The sequence below is a fragment of the Maniola hyperantus genome, chromosome 2 (assembly GCF_902806685.2).
Source record: "Maniola hyperantus chromosome 2, iAphHyp1.2, whole genome shotgun sequence".
Lineage (NCBI taxonomy): Eukaryota > Metazoa > Arthropoda > Insecta > Lepidoptera > Nymphalidae > Maniola > Maniola hyperantus.
The window spans coordinates 11,023,613-11,040,442 of record NC_048537.1 but is presented as its reverse complement, the minus strand read 5'-3'; the positions used below and the strand labels follow the sequence as shown (position 1 = coordinate 11,040,442).

The window sequence follows — 16,830 nt, the reverse complement described above, 5'->3', positions numbered from 1 at the left end:
GCTTTTAATTTTTATTCATTGGTTTTAATAAAATATCAAAATGATCAACAAGAATCACTTTATTAATGTTATAATTGAGTGGATGATGATAATTCTTAACCTTAGGCACTCTATTATTGAATAACATAAACATACTTTTCTCTTAACATTTAGTTGTCACCTAAAATTATTTAAGAGTTGGTAGTTTGCTATTCACAAACAAACAAAGGATAACATCAATTTAATTTAAAAATAGTCAAGCAACACTCTTTTGTAATGTATTGATTAATTCAATCATCAATGTAATTTACATTGTTACCATGACCATAATAGCCTTCTATTAGTCCATTTGTTATAGTCATGTCCGGTTACCTGTCAACCAGGCTGTCAGCATTATAAATAAATAAAGAATGGCTGTTAGTTGTAGCCTCCTGTCGCGCCTGGTTTTGCAGAGGTATACTCCACTTTACCCTGACAGGCTCATTTGTTCCAGGCTAGAAACTAACTCTTTATAATAATATAATATACTCTGCAAAAACCTGCCACTTATAAATTATCCAAATTATACGTCGAAATTCCCAGCTATCACCAACCATTCTTAAATTGACAAAGTAAATTGCGCCCTTCTGGTGCAGCCGCATGCCATAAAACAAAATTGAATTGACTAAGAAGCCTGAAAGGACTCTGACTCTAGTTGGGTATACACATACAAAAACCAGACAAGAAAGCTGTTAGCTGGTACCCTCTCATTATAAAATAAGTCTGAAACTTTCTTTCATCCTTTGTATGTTGTGCCTAATACAATAAGTTAGTATACTTATGACAAGGTAAGCGATATTGTTTTAGTAACAAGATGCCAGATATAATTATGTATCTGCATAAACAGAAGTGCAGGCTGGAATTATTCTAAAAGTTAACACTTCACAAAAAAGATCTATCTTGAGGAAAAAATATACATCTTACTTTCTAATCTAATTATTAATAACTTCCTTACTGCACTTCTAAAACATAAAAACTTAAGAAAAAAATCAATTTGATGGAAAACAAGCACTATCTAATCAGCTCTTTTACATATTCCAACTTAAGATTTAGAAAAACAATTAGTAGTTTATCTTGATCAATAACTTGATCGATAAAATAATCTGTATAGAGTGCTTTTTATTTATAAAACTTATCTTCATGAATATTGAATTAAAAACAATTCTTTTCATTTCATAACTTATAATGAGTCTAAGTTAAAAAACATCTGATGACTTACGGATTAGATATAGGCTCTTGAACAATATACACTATACTATTTTTTAGAGTAATTGGTTCTTTTCAACATATGTAACTATTAAAATTTCTTAATCTAATTTATATTGCACAAGGGTATCCATGCACCCTGTATTTGCACTTACAAATTAAGTGTAATAAATACCTATCTAACTAAAACAGCTAATTATTAGCAATGTGACTGTTAATAACAAAATTAATATTTTTCCTGTTAGCAAAAGAATTATTATACCTATGCTTAGTTATCAGGAATGACAATTATTTTTACGTATGATTAAATGTTACTAACATAAAATCATAATAAAAGAATTAAAGTTGTTCTAAATATCTAGACACTATTTTAGCTTATACTGGTGAATTTCTGATATTAGTTAAGTAGTTTAAATTATTTGGCACAACAAAGACAAAACCTAGAAAATTTGCAGAAATGATACCTTAAAAGATCATGCGAGATGGAATAAATTAATCATGTATGATTTTTTTGATGAAAACTGACTTATAATAAGGCCTCTTGCTTTTGATTACCATGTATCATGGTTAATATTACAAGTAGATAAGGCACAGTTTTAGGACTTTAGGCCTAATTATGAATACCTACATACGAATAATGCAATTAAGTAAGTTAATTGAAATCATATTAATGTTTTCAGAACCTATTATGATGTAGAATTATATTAAGTATATCTATTTAAAGTAATAAGTTTAGTTGTAATCACATTACATACGTAATATCATTGAATAAAGTTACAGGTATAAAAAGGTAATCTCATTTAAGTTAGCTATTATAAAAAAATTGAGTGAAGTGGAGAGATTTTTTTTCAACAAAGTTTAGCACAGTATCTTGTGCTAGAATGGAGTGCCTACTCTCCAATTTTGTTTATGTAACTTTTACTTATTCCTGATATGCATGCTATTATTCCGGACGTAAGGGTTTTGAAGGATCCTAGGAGTTGTTTCCATCACTCTTAGTAACAAATCATCTAAATAATTTTCCAGATCCTTATTTTTCTTCTTTTCAGCTTCAACATCCTTCTGTAAATTATACACCATGACAATAAGATCTTCACGGCTCATGCTATCAAATTGTTGTACTACAGTTTTTGGTATGTTACTGAATGCTAGATTCATAGAATCTTCCTCAACAATGTTTTCTTCTCCAACTATTATACGTTCTTCTAGCAACTTTTTAGGTTTATTGTTCCCAAATTTTTTGAAGAATTTTGGACTAGGTTTTTCTTTTAGGGAACTGGGACTATCTAATTTTTTGTTTCTCTCTAGACTTGAAGATTTCTCTCTGTCTATCATAGTCTGGCTCATGGATTTTCTTGGATACAGTTTCTGGGACCACTCGTCATTTTTATCAGGCACCTGTACTGGCAGCTGCGGTGGTGTGAAAGTGTCAAGGCTTAAACGGACAGGTTTGAGTGGAGCTGCTTTCTCAGTGTTCACTAAGTTACTGCTAGTAGATCGTCTTAAGAACTCTCCACCACCTAGGTTTTCTAGAGAAGCGTTGACTGGAGAAGGAGTGTACTTCACTGTTCTGGGCATATATGAGGTCTGTACATTGAGTGAACTACCCGAACTTTTGTGTGATAAGTCATCAAAAGCAAATTCATCTTCATCTTCACTTATTACACCTGGATCTGCTTCAGTGGGTGACCTTTTTGGTGTAGAAGTATCAGGTGTTGATAGTATAGAAGCCCTGAGATTACCGACACTGCCGCCTAGAGATGATGAGTCACTCTTCTTATCTTTCTTTGTTAAATTAATTTTGGAGCCCAGATTTTTTGCAAACTTCTTTAAGCCCTTACGTTTTTCTATGCTACCAATGCTCATAAGGCTGCCGCCAACATTTTGGGCGATACTAGATAAAGAAGACTTGTGTTTCTCTTTCTTGCTTAAATCATTTAAGCTTCCCTCTTTTACAGTAAAGCCTATTTTAACTTCTAACTCACCCCTGCTTTTGTCGTTTTCTTTCCCGGTTTTACCGCGTAAGGGATAAACTCGATTCCTTGGTCGTTCGTACACATCGAGGTCTTTTAACGGAATCGATACTTGACCCAGTAAATGATCCTTAACGAAGTCCTCGTCGTAGACTTTCAACACGATCTCGGCTGTGTTCCCCTGCGAAGGAATGCGTAATTCACACTCTTCGAACCATTCCACATTCTCTGTTGCCTTGTGTTTCACGGAAGTTTGAAATTTTTCTTTGCCGAGAGAGATTGTAACAAAACAGTTATTTGTACCGTTTTTGCCTTTTATCAGCAAACCTCTAGCTTTTTGCACAGTAACTTGAACATGTGTCGGATCCCACATTTTGTACTTTGCGAAATAATGAAAAACACTGGATCTTTTTAGAATTTAGGCTAAATATCGCATAAAACAATACCTATATAAACGATGAGCTGTCGACTGAGGTGAGTCGTCCATCACAAGTTGTACACAAATCACAATCCACAGCACAGACAGACGCAATCACAATCCGTCCTTCTCTATTTCATTGCTCATTGTCGGTCATTCGTCATTTCCGCATTCCTTCATTCCTTTTAATCGGTGCTACCAACATGAAGATTTAAATTCGGTGCCGCGTGTTTTTCCCGAAACACTACACAAAACACCGTTTCTCTACACATCGTTTTTAGGTAGGACTCTTTTAGGGTTCCGTACCAAAAGGATAAAAATGGATCCCTATTACGGTCTGTCAGTCCGCGTGTCATAGATCTCTAGCTCGTAAACGAAACGAGTTACAAACTAGTGGTGTTTACTGTAGAACGTTGATCCAAAACAGAATATTGAATTAAAAAAATTATTAAATTATTTTTTAGAGGGCTCTCATACATGAAAAAGGAGCCGGATTTTTTTTCTTTCCATGTGGGGTGTATCATGTTGTATCAGGTTAATTACCTATGTAACTATTTAAACAAATAAAAGAGACGTTCTTACAATATTGTATTTTATGCCCGTGTGTTGTGGACATCATTTTTATTATTTAAGTATTAATTTCTCATTGGAGACTACTTAGGTTTAAGTGTTTTTATATATATAATCTATTTATCAAACATTTTTTGGCGTTTTCTTTCACGGTTTCTTGCGATGTTCTAGCTCAGAAAATAAATGTTTCATACACCCAAAATACTTATGATGTTCATAATTATATACGAAACCCTAAAAGAGCGAGACCCGACTGGCACTTGACCAGTTTTTTGTGTACCTATTTCAACAATGTTATTATGCTTTCCGCTCGTAGTGTGCCACTGAGATCACTGACTGAGATACAGCATACGTAGGTAACCATAGAAAACATCTATAGTCCGTACAAAATAACTCCTCACGCGCCATTTTAACTTTATAGGTCAACTGTCATGACTCATGACAAAAGTACGGTTCACCTTTAAAATAAGGGCTAAAATCGTACTTTCGAGTTTTGACATGAAATTTGACACAAAAAGTTAAAATGGCACGTGCGGAGTTAAATTTAACACGTTATACACATTTCACCCCCGCGCGGGCAGAGGGGCGGAGTACAGTACGCAATCGTGGCAATTTTCAATAAAATATTTTATCTTATTTGTAAAGAACGTCAGCCCCATCTGAGAGCCTCAGCCCCCATATCTGAGAGCCCCAGCCCCCATATCTGCGAGAAGATAACAGCTATCTAGCCTATCAATTCTCACCGGATTTTAAAGTCAAGATAGGGGCTTCTTTAGAGGTCGATCCAGACGACATATTATGTCATACTTAACCTTAGTGTATTGCATAAAGGCACTATGACACAATATATCGTTTGAATCATCCTTTAAAGAAGCCCCTATCTTGACTATGAATTCCAGTGTTAAATGTGTTAGAGTGTATGCGGACTGCAGGGTTAAATGAGGTCAATTCTCTAAAATTGTCGACAGTGTGGCTAATTCCGTTGTGCACAATCTCTAAACTAAACTAAAATGGCACGACTAAATCTATTGCTATCCCTTTCATAATGTTGCTTGCGGAAAAGGATAGCACTAGATTTAGACTTGTTAATTTAGTTTAGTTTAGAGATTGTGTACAAGAGAATCGGCCCCATATTAAACGTAGAATAGGTTGGTAGGTACCTACCTAGTACTGACTATCATAGAGACTCTAGAGATATCCGCTTAGTGCGTGGTGCTGCCTATTAACTAATAGAGCGCTATGGTTCTACCTGCCATACAAAAGTTAATAAGATAAGAATAAGCGATTTTAAATTTAGAAAAACGCCAATAGAATCGCTGCTAATATTAGCTGTAAAGTAATAAAGCCTTGTAAAAGGGTAGCTTAGAACATAATATTTTGATGAAATACTTAGGTACCTAAAAAAAATTATTGGATAGGTACCTATAATAGGTATCTAGCATAGGCATCTAGGTAGGCATTTACCCTCCATAACTGACATATCGCTTAAAATTGCCGGTTTTTTGATTCTTTTAGAGTCGTATGAGTGGTTTACACTTTACATTTTTGTTAGTAGGTACAGGTTCACTACCTACTGTCTGTGTCTACTCATATTCAGAACGCTATCGTCCACCGAGGAGTAAGTCTGCTACCGTCCTACACTTCATTATGGCGAAGAAACACTATCTAAGTTTAATAAAGACCTCTGTTTGATCAGTTTCAAACTTGTTAGAAAGAAAACCCATTAGGGTATCGTAAATACGTAGGTTAGGCATCTACCTCCTACGTATCGTTGAATCTTCTCAAGTTTTTATAGTAAGTTCCTACATAAGTAGGAATTACTACATTATGAAGAGGAAAGATTTTTTCGTTTGTTTGTAATCGATAAACACTGAAACTACTCAACTGATTTTAATAATTCTTTCACCAATAGAAAGCTATTCACCCAAGCGATGCCGCGGCCGGCCGGATTATCTAAATGATGATGGCTGTGATAATAATAAAGAAGTTCAATACTCAAAAAATATTATACCTACTTACATTCGATCGTTTCAATGCATTCACCCTGGACACGTATACACTTTTACGTATCCGTACGTACCTACCTACCTAAGTAGGTATTTATTAGTACGTACGATACCTCAAAAATTTCTTAATTAGGATCTCTAAGCCATCAACGCATCTTCTTTGCTTTCAAACAGAAAGAAAACCTTTAATTTTTCTTTAATTTTTGGATAGAGGTAATTTAAATCCCAAGGTGTTAGGTCAGAGGAATATGGCGGGTGATGTAGAGTAGACACGTTTTTTGAATTAAAATTTACGAGTGTTATGACAGAATTGTGCGGAGCGACGTTGTTGTGATGCCAGAGAAGGTGTCGGATTCCTGCCGGATGACCTGGCTTTACCTCATCTACAAAACTTCCCCGTTTTCTTTTAAATTCAGCAAACTGTTTCTCGTGAGCAAGCAGACTCTCAAAAAGTTGTGACTAAAAGCTCAAAACATTCAGATTGCGGCTTTAAATCTTTTTATACTTAGTCATGATAATAACTCGAAAATCATGTCGAGTGAGCTTCATTGCTGCGAGCGAATTCTTGCCGGTTTCTCTTGGAAAAAATACATTTACAAAAAATAATCAGTATACATATTATGAGTATATAATAAGTAGTCGGTTGTTCCTTGTTGCCTACGGAACCCTAAAAGCCGGCCAAGTGCGAGTCATGCTCGCGCAACGAGGGTTCCGTATCACAGTCGTATTTTTTCGACATTTTGCACGATAATTCAAAAACTATGATGCATAAAAATAAATAAAAATCTGTTTTAGAATGCACAGGTAAAGCCCTTTTATATGATACCCCACTTGATATAATTATCTTACTTCGAAAATTGAATATACTAATTATTAATTTAAGACCACAATTTAATTTTTTTGTGTGATGTTACCACAAATTCACGGTTTTCAGATTTTACCCCTAATGCCAGCTATAAGACCCACCTACCTGCCAAATTTCATGATTCTAGGTCAACGGGAAGTACCCTGTAGGTTTCTTGACAGACCGACAGACAGACAGACAGACAACACAGTGATCCTATAAGGATTCCGTTTTTCCTTTTGAGGTCGGAACCCTAAAAAAATGAGATTTATCAGGTAGGTATGTATCTACATTTTTAGTTACCTCGCTTGATTAAAATCTTATGAACGGCTCCGAGCTTGATAATGGCTGTAGCTCGTGAAATATGTATCGTAAACATTGTTAAAGGAAATAGATGCGTCGTCATTAAAACGTAATTAACAGCTCGCGTCTCGGGCAGGATTTCCCCCTTCTCTTGCTGAGCAAACCGTTGTTGTTAATATCTTAAAGGTAGTCTTTAGGATATTGTACTATCTATAGATCTAGTAAGCAGCCATTAAGTACCTAACTAGCTTATGCCCGCAACTTCGTCCGGGTGGACTACATAAACTTTCAAACATCCTTACACGAATTTCCAAAAAATCCTTTCTTAGAGGATATTTACGTCATAATAACTATTAGCCCGATCAATCCAGTAGTTTGACCAGTGAGTTGATAAATCAGTCAGTCACCTTTTGCTTTTTTGGGGTTCCATACCTCAAAAGGAAAAAGGAACTCTTATAGGATCACTTCGTTATCTGTCTGTATGTCAAGAAACCTATAGGGTATGCTAGGTACATATAGATGGATTTATTAAGTTAATAATAATCATTAAGCTCAGAACGCTCACACCAGATGGGCAATAAATTTATTCAACGCAAAATCACGGTTGAAAGGCTTTTCGTTTAATTTTTTTTAATTTTTTAATTTACGTTTCATTTTATTGCGCACATTGCAAACAACTGAGCTATACGGCGGTGTTCAAAGAAACAATAGATAGGTAAATGTTATTAATAATAATAAGTAATAGTATGCAGGAAATACCTATTAAGTATTAATAATGGTATTTACGTATTTACACAAGTTTGCTTACCTACTCAGAAACAGTGTTTCCACTAACGATTTTGGTTTTACCTACCTTCGTTTTGATAGAATTTCGCCCTCACTAAACCCTAAAGTTTTTTGAAATAAGTACTTACTCTGATTTCAGAGCACTTAGCAATTGATAAATGAAAAGCCTTTATTATTATTATTTTATTTTTTAATAAGAACATTAGCCATGTTAAATGACTAATATTCTCCTTTTTCCTCTCCAACTAAGCGTGAAGCTTGTGCTAGGTGTAGGTACGACAATAGTGCAACGGGCGGGATTTGAACCGTCGACCTTTCGGTTTTCAGTCCACTCCTTTATCAGTTGAGCTATTGAGGCTCTAATTACATAATTAAGTTTATAAATCAGGACAATACATTTTATAATGTAAGACTTCCTGCCCTATTTAGCCCTTTTAAGCCTATTTCCTTTGTAAATATAAAAAAGTGCAAAATTTTCATTAGGTGGATAGGTATAAAAAATAGGGTAACCACTTGAAGTTCGATTTTACCCCAAATCCACCGTCAACATAAAAAATTCCCAATGTTGTACCTAGGTACCTACCTATAGTTCGCGACAGGTCGACACGGTAATCGGGGTGGGGACCGCAACCCGGAATAGCGCAGATGACGTACGGGTGTGTCGACCTGTTCGCCTCGCCAGAAAGACAAAAAGAGAGGTTTGAAGTAAAGTCCGCCAAGGAAAACGCTTTTCTTAGTATTAGGATTTTAAGAGATTACCTAACGGTTAACTGTAACTGAAAATATTCAGTTAGTATAAGTATTTGAATAAGTATGTATACCTACCTACCTATTTTGGAAATTATTATGCATAACTTTTCAAGTTTATTCTTGTCTAAAGCACCCTCGACCTGGTTTCTGAAAATTATAAATGCGAAATAATTGAGGCAATGCTTTATTCAGGTTCCAAATGCAAATTTGAATTTTGGTAAAACAAGAAGAGATCAAACAAAGCGCCGACTTGAAACGTTGCCTCGGAAAAATGTTTATTTCGGACAATTGAATAAAAAATTTATTTCAAAAAAATTAATTTTTCACCTAGGTGCTTAATTAGTTGAAGCTTTTTCTCGAAATATTTACAGAAAACAGAATATATTATATCAAGAGATTGCATTGCATTTTTTTATAATGCAGTGCATTAATTAATAATGACATTGATGTTCCATGAATTGTTTTTAGTTGGCGTTAGATTATAGTGCCATATCGCTTAACGTTTTAGTCGTGAAAGGGTAATTAGAATTCCTGAAAAATACTGGCAATTAGCGCTCTCATAATATAAATTTTAGGTAGGTGAATATGTAATATTGTATCTAACACAATATTAATACGGTAAGCTACTTGCGAAGATTTCTCATTTGCTACGAAAATCGCTTGGTAATTCTATCAGGACAGGCAGCGTACATTTAAGATCAATCTCAAAACTTAGTATTTACCCAAAGCACATAGCGCCAGAGTTGACGCGATGTGACCCATCTTTTCGACATAAAGTGTCGCAACTGAATTGCTTAATATTCTTCGCTACGGAATGAGAACTCTACAAACATCGATGTTTGCAATTACATTACTGTACCTATCCTTCACTTTAGAAGTAAGGTAGTATTTTGGAAAATATCCGAGTAGATTGATGAAAGAAAGTATGAAAGACGAAAGTAGGTAGGTATACCTAAGTGGACAAATTACTAAATTGGTGCTAATTTGGAAAGAATCTCAGTGAATTGAATATCCACCTCTTTTGTTAATTATCCTCCGGACTTATTATATTATTCCTCATAATACATTGTTAAACAGCGTCCTACAAATTGTTTACTTTGTAAAAATTTAATAACAGTCTAATTAGTAGAACAAATAATTAGCGGTTTTTTTTAAAACATGGACAAATGGTAATTGTTAGGTCTTACATTTCCCTAAATTAAGTATAGACCAATTAAATAATGATACTTAATAAGAAATTATAATAAAATAATAGAATTCTAATTAATGAAATAATGTGTTTTGGTAATTTAATGCTTGTTAAATAATTAGTTAAATATCTTAAAATTGAGTATATAGACGGGATACCTTTCGTTACTTCATTATCCGTGATAGAGTTGTCATAAGAAGTATCTAGATTTGATGTACCTATATACGAGTAATATTATAGTAATGGTGAATTTAATACGTCCCAACGATCAGGCAGGGAGACCCGTGGCGGAAATAGCCAATGTCCGTGGTCCTTTACCTCCTCGAAACCATCACAACTGGGGAGCTAGGTTTGGTCGACGCCGTGACGAACTGAAATATACGGAACCTACCACGTTGGCTCAGATGGAAGAACTGGCCTGGAAGTCTGTGCTACTCATGGAGAAACATGGTGGGAAGTCGGAATATCACTTTCATACGGCTATGGATCTTTTACGGCAACAGTACAATATGGTAATTTACCTCCCTACCTAACTCAATTTTTAATTTGCCTGAAAAAATATTCACTTTTGAATAATATCTCTACTGTCTCCCTGGTTTTTGGATCATGACTGTTAATAATTGTTGAGATTACAGACCCAACTGGTCTGTAATCTCAACTTACCGCACTTTAAATAGCTAAAATAATTTGCTAATTTTTTGAGTTAGAAATTAAGGATTTGCATTAAATTACTGTTAATTTTGTTACAGAATTTTATAATGATCTGCGAAAAATGTAACAGTGCACATGTCTATGATGAAGTTACAGCTCCAGAGAGGTGATCTAGAAAATTTGTAGGTATATTATGTATAAAAAACTATTATAATATCTTTAAGATTTTAAAAATAAACCTAAATATTCATAGACATAACATGGTTTCTTTTGTAATTCACATCATTTTCTACACCTGTGGAAATCCTTGCAAGAAACCTCAGTAGGTACGTAGTACTATGTCATAATGATTATGTTCTATAGTAGAAGTCTCTAAACTTATCGTTTGAAAAGACGATGAGTGATGGAGGATTTGCTAATGGGTCAAGTTTCCGTAGGGAAATAGTTCAATTAAGAGTTTCATCGAATTTGGCGTCGTTAAGCACCGTGCCAATGAGAAATTATCGCATGTGGCTTTCGATTAACATCAATCTACTGGTTAATTTCCGACATTCAGTCAGTTCAGATACCAATAAATAGGAAGGTGTGTCGTTATATATGAACACACTAGCTGATGCCCCCGGCTTCGCTCATAGTGGAATTTTAGAAAATCGGCGAAGGGATGGAATTTCCAAAAATACTGAAACTACGTATTTTTCGTTCTTAACCGAAAGCTCAAACACCAAATTCACGGATATAACTTGAAAAGTCTAAATACCAAAATTTTCAGGGAATAATTTGAAAAATGACAGACTTTTCCCCAGGGTCTCCACGGCAAACGGAACAAAAATACAACTCTCGATAAGAGAGGCATAATAGCGCCACTTGCCGTTTTCAGCTATTTCTGCTGCAGCTCCCGGTCTTGATGGTGTCCCCCTGATATGACAACATGCACATTGCGTCCCACATTCATATGATTCAATTTATGTAATTGGTTCATATTGTAATATTTTGTTGACATAATTAGTGTAGTATGAACGAAAATAGATTTTGAGTTTTACTTAGAGACAAAGGGCTAGATGTGCTAGCTGTCCTTTTACCTTTAGTAAAACATTGGTACCATATACTAAATATAAATCCTCTGCAACAATGAATTCGGGGTTGTAGGTCATTAGTTTCAGAGGAACGTGAAAATATGAAACAAAAGCTTTTGGCCTTTACACTACGCTTATTATAACAAAAGTCAAGACTAATGACAGTGTTTTCTTACTCATTATTTAAGAGCGTAGGTACTAAGTTTCCTTACTCATTATTTAAGAGAGTAGGTACATACAAATGTAATTAGAAATCTATCTTTATTTATATGATGATCTTCCAAGACTAAGTAATTAAAATTTTCGCCTAATTTCAGTAAAAATTATTAAACAAGAGTGAATAGGCACCTTCTAGGTAAACGCGTTCCATCTTAGGCCGCATCATCACTTTCCATCAGGTGTAATTATGGTCAAGCGTTTGCCTATAATGAAAAAAATAAAAAGCTATTAAGGCGCAGCTAATGATAGCTTTATAACTATAATTTTGGTACATGAAAAATAAAAATAAATAAATAAATACCACAGTAAAAAACCCAAATCATTAAAATATCGATTGAATATCGATGAAGGTCGAAAATTTCTCAATGTCACCAAGGACAATGGAATATAAGAATCATAACTAATATTATAAATGCGAAAGTGTGTCTGTCTTTCTGTCTGTCTGCTAGATTTTCACGGCTCAACCGATTTTGACGAAATTTGGTACAGAGATAGCTTGCATCCCGGGGAAGGACATAGGCTACTTTTTATCCCGGAAAATTAAAGAGTTCCCACGGGATTTTCAAAAACCTAAGTCCACGCTGACGAAGTCGCGGGCATCATCTAGTTACTTATAAAATTAAACAATTCCTAAGTTCCAAAACGTATTCATTCGTTCAACAAACATTTTTACGGGCGACGTTTACGTCGCCCGTAAAAATGTAATGCCCGTAAAAAAAGGGGGAACGTCATGTTAGTATGCAAAGTGAAACAGGGGCAACACCGTGCCGCGCAGTGGAACAACGAACCTGGCGTGTGTGTTTAATGATCCTACACGAACATTTGCGTTAACGGACGTTTAACACGGAAAACTCTGCTGTGCCGCAATTTATAATATTTTATTGCAGATAAATGAGTTCTAGAGTATTTCGTTCTATAAAATATGCTTTTGGGCACTTCTGAAATATCCTGTCAAATATTATTATGCATATTTTGAGAAACTGCTGGCAAATTTTTTTTTTTCAAATTCATTATAGGTATTATGATGAAAAGGCCCTCCTCGTCTCATCGTAACCTTATTTAAATGATAAAAATATCCTAAACATTTAGTAGTGTAGTACATATAAGTACGCGTGCCACGTTGAATTCAAATCCATTCAGTAGTTTCAGCGTGATGCGTGGTCAGTCAGACAAAAATTATAAAAAAGAAAATCTAATTACAGTTTTATAATAAGTTTGCTGAATTTCAACCTCTCATAGGCAAATCGAGTGTGTGAAAATAATAAAATTATTCAAAATCGATTGCCAAGTTGGACACTGTTTGATTTCCCACAGGGTTTTCCATTTTCTGTTTATCGCAAATGTTAGATAGGTCAACCTAGAAGTTTCATTTGTCAAAACATGGTGACTCGCCCTGGCTTTGTACGGCAGGCCAAGGCTAAAGACCAAAATAAAATGTAACTATGTTGCAAAGGTATACACTTTCCTCATGAAATTATCTAAATGATTACGAAAATCACACTGAAATTCTCCAAGAAGTTTAAAAGTTAAGTATAAGCAAAAGACAGACGAACATGAGATTAGTTTAATGGATACGTACTTACCTACTATTTAGAGAAAAGATAAACAAAAGATAACACATCTGCAGTTTTGAGCAGTCAGAGACTGAAGTTGATTCATATAGTAGGTATCAAAGTTCCTCATCAATTCTGAGTCAAACAACTTTGTAAATTGTAGGTCATCCATTACAATACAATGTTGTCAAATGTAATTAGACATCTATCTTTATGTTCTTGCTTGCAATATAAATTCCTTTATTGAATCAATAATCCTAAAAAACAGAGTATTCATATGTCGTTAATTTTATTGATTTTTCGCAATGATTTGGCCAATAAAAATATTATTTATTATATTATATTCAAAGTAAACTAAAATTCATATTTCACATTTTTATATTCTACTAGCTGTCCCGGCGAACTTCGTACCGCCTAACAGTAGATTCAATTTTTTTTAAATTTTCTCTCCGTAAGACCCATCCTCGTACTTCAAGGAATATTATGAAAAAAGAATTAGCAACACATTCAGCGATTCATTTTAATATACTTATAGAGATGCTATACGAAATCTATTCGAAGAGTGCAGCAAATGCGTTTTGGCAGGCGTCCACCACTATACGTTTCAATTCGGAAAGTATCTTTTGTTTTTTATTCGCCTCATGTCTGATGGAAAATATAGCGAGCTTTTTCAGCGTATTGTTTAAGGTTGGCTTTTCAACGAATAAAATAGCTAACCAGGATGAATCTGATTTCAAATTTTTTTTTTTTTTTTTTTTTAATTTTATCACACAAAAAGAAAAAACGCTTACAATATTGGTTTCTTCATGCTCGTAAGCGCTTGGCGGCTTGTCTGAGCACTGCACATTCCTCTGTAGTTAATACTTAGTCTAATATTCTAGATGTGTAACTATTATGAACAAATGTAGGTAGGTAGTTTTAAAATAAAATATGTCCGCGTATACAAGCTTTAATTTCTGCAGACGAGTTGGACCTCGCCACGCCAAAATGTACCATGCCACACAGCATCGATCTCGAATTGAGCGCACTTTACACCTAGGTGCATTATTTTTTAGCTTTTTGTACTTAAGCTATGCAGTTTATTTTCTAATTTATAAAAAGGAACAAGTGGTGCCTAGTAGTTAACGCATTGATTTCTTATGTGTGGGTTCAATCCCGGGGCTTTCGACCTCAGACTTCTTAACGGTCTAAGCTCTGAGAGTGTTCTTTAATTCAATTATAAAGTGGCACCTATATACGAGTAAGTCATGCTTACGTCATGCCTAATATTCTTTAAAAAATATGAAGAAGGAGCGAGTCACTTATTAATTTAAAATACTCCCCCAGTAGGGCAAATTATTGCTGAGATTTAGGTAGGTATAAAACTTTAAAAACCTAACAGAGTATTCAAAAGTACCTAAAATCTAAAATTATGTTAATATAATAAAACCCAATTCTTCCGATGTTTTCAGAATTTCAGATTATTATGATATTTTAGAATTCACGCTAAAATACCAGCGTGCATAATGTGCTCCAGCCTCGCACTTCGCATTTGTCGGCTTACCTGTTCTATAGAATAAATGAAGGGTCAAAGTTGCAACTCTACCCCTTCTGATATTTCTGTAACACCTCTTTGCTAATCTTTCATTGGATTTTTTCGATAATGGCCGTCTTTAGGCGGTGAAACATGAAGAGCGGTGTTGGTGGCTTCCGATTTTATACCTTTTTGTAGGACTGCTTTTTTTGGGACGTCAGCAATAAAGTAGTTAGGTAATCCCTTGTTCTATTTTTGCCGACTTTTGTCAGATCTATTATTATAGGTTGTCTGCGATAGGCGTTATTATGACAAACTAAACAAACTGATTTTATCTACAAAGTCTCCGAAATAGGTACTCATCAATCAGCTGCTTGTCTATGGTACAATATCGCGAGAGGGTAGATGTTTCGGGGTGAAGTTTACCAACATTGTTTGAGTTTAAGTTTTACGATTAATGGCTGAAGATTTTCAAACTTAATATGTTTAAAATATGTGAACAATCTTCGATCTTACTAGCCGTTAAGTTTGATTCTATACCTAGTAGTTGGTTAAAAACTAAATCTCGACTAGGTACAGCAACTCTTTTAAAGATAACGCTGTGGTAGAACGGTTAATTTTTAATTAGAAATCTACATATTATGGCCTACTTGCGTACCTTACCTATACCTTATTAAATAAGGTATTCAGATGCCTAATAAAAAAAACGAGTATGATATCAAATAAGGCTTATTTGGCATTGATATAGAGAATTATTTTGTAACAAACTCGATTACCTATTTAATTTATATCATCTCTTTATTTTTGTCTTAAAAAATAAAAATAAAAATCTTTTTTATTCAAATAAACTTTTACAAGTACTTTCGAATAGTCGGTTGCATCTACCACTTATATTTTTTTCTTGCTTTCATCCGTCATATCTGCCAGTATCTGCCATATTAGTTTCTGGCTTGGATGAATTTCTGGTAGCTGTGGCGGAAAATAAGACAAGGCCGAACGACATTTTATCAAAATTGCGGCCCAAAAGGGGAAAACACTTGGATGAATAATTACGGAAATAATAAGGAATAAGTATAATATTAATCTACCTATCTTTTGGTTCACCGTAGTCAAGTTTCAACCAACAAAATGATAAAGTTAAAAGTAGGTATATACCTACCTAGTAGTAAGCTAGTAATAATTTTACCGCAAGATAACATAAAGCTTTTCAAAGAATTTGTATCAAATGCAACAGATTTAATTAAGCCGCTAGTCGGCGTCTAACCGCAAAATTGCAACAGACACAAAGTAGAGTGAACGAAAATTCATGCATTTGAAAGGAAATAAGTAGGTAGTTACATTAAATCTATATCTACTTATGCGGAAATTCCTAGCATCATTTTAATTTTAACATTCTCACTTGAGTCTTGCACATGGAATAATTTCTTGAGTAAAACGTGAAATTGGAATGTATTTTTTTTTAAATGCGAGATAAGCTGGCACTTGACGAAAATCATGCATAGTACGCTTGCTTAGGAAGAAGCCTATTCACTTCTTACCTTTTTTGTTATAGGTACATGGCAGGAAACTACTAGGCTACTTTTTATCCCGGAAAATCAAAGAGTTCCCATGGGATTTTCAAAAACCTAAACCCATGAGGACGCAGTCGCGGTCAAAAGCTAGTACCTAATATACAGGTCATGATAGATACAGCACGATTAAATTAAGGCATATCAACCCTTATTACCGGACATTTTCACTTGGGTAGATATGTAGGTA

The 16,830-nt window shown here is 34.5% G+C and overlaps 1 protein-coding gene across 1 annotated transcript; it reads right to left on the bottom strand.

Annotated features, from left to right (window-relative positions):
* Positions 1-41: 41 nt before the first annotated feature.
* On the bottom strand, positions 42-3,762 carry Rip11 (Rab11 interacting protein). Its single transcript, XM_034978738.2, has one exon. It carries the CDS (start codon positions 3,568-3,570, stop codon positions 2,143-2,145), a length of 1,428 nt encoding a protein of 475 aa, XP_034834629.1. The 5' UTR covers positions 3,571-3,762; the 3' UTR covers positions 42-2,142.
* Positions 3,763-16,830: the final 13,068 nt, after the last annotated feature.

Bases quoted from the DNA above. Each gene is read 5' to 3' on its own strand.
- Rip11 (XM_034978738.2), bottom strand. From the start codon at position 3,570: ATGTGGGATCCGACACATGTTCAAGTTACTGTGCAAAAAGCTAGAGGT.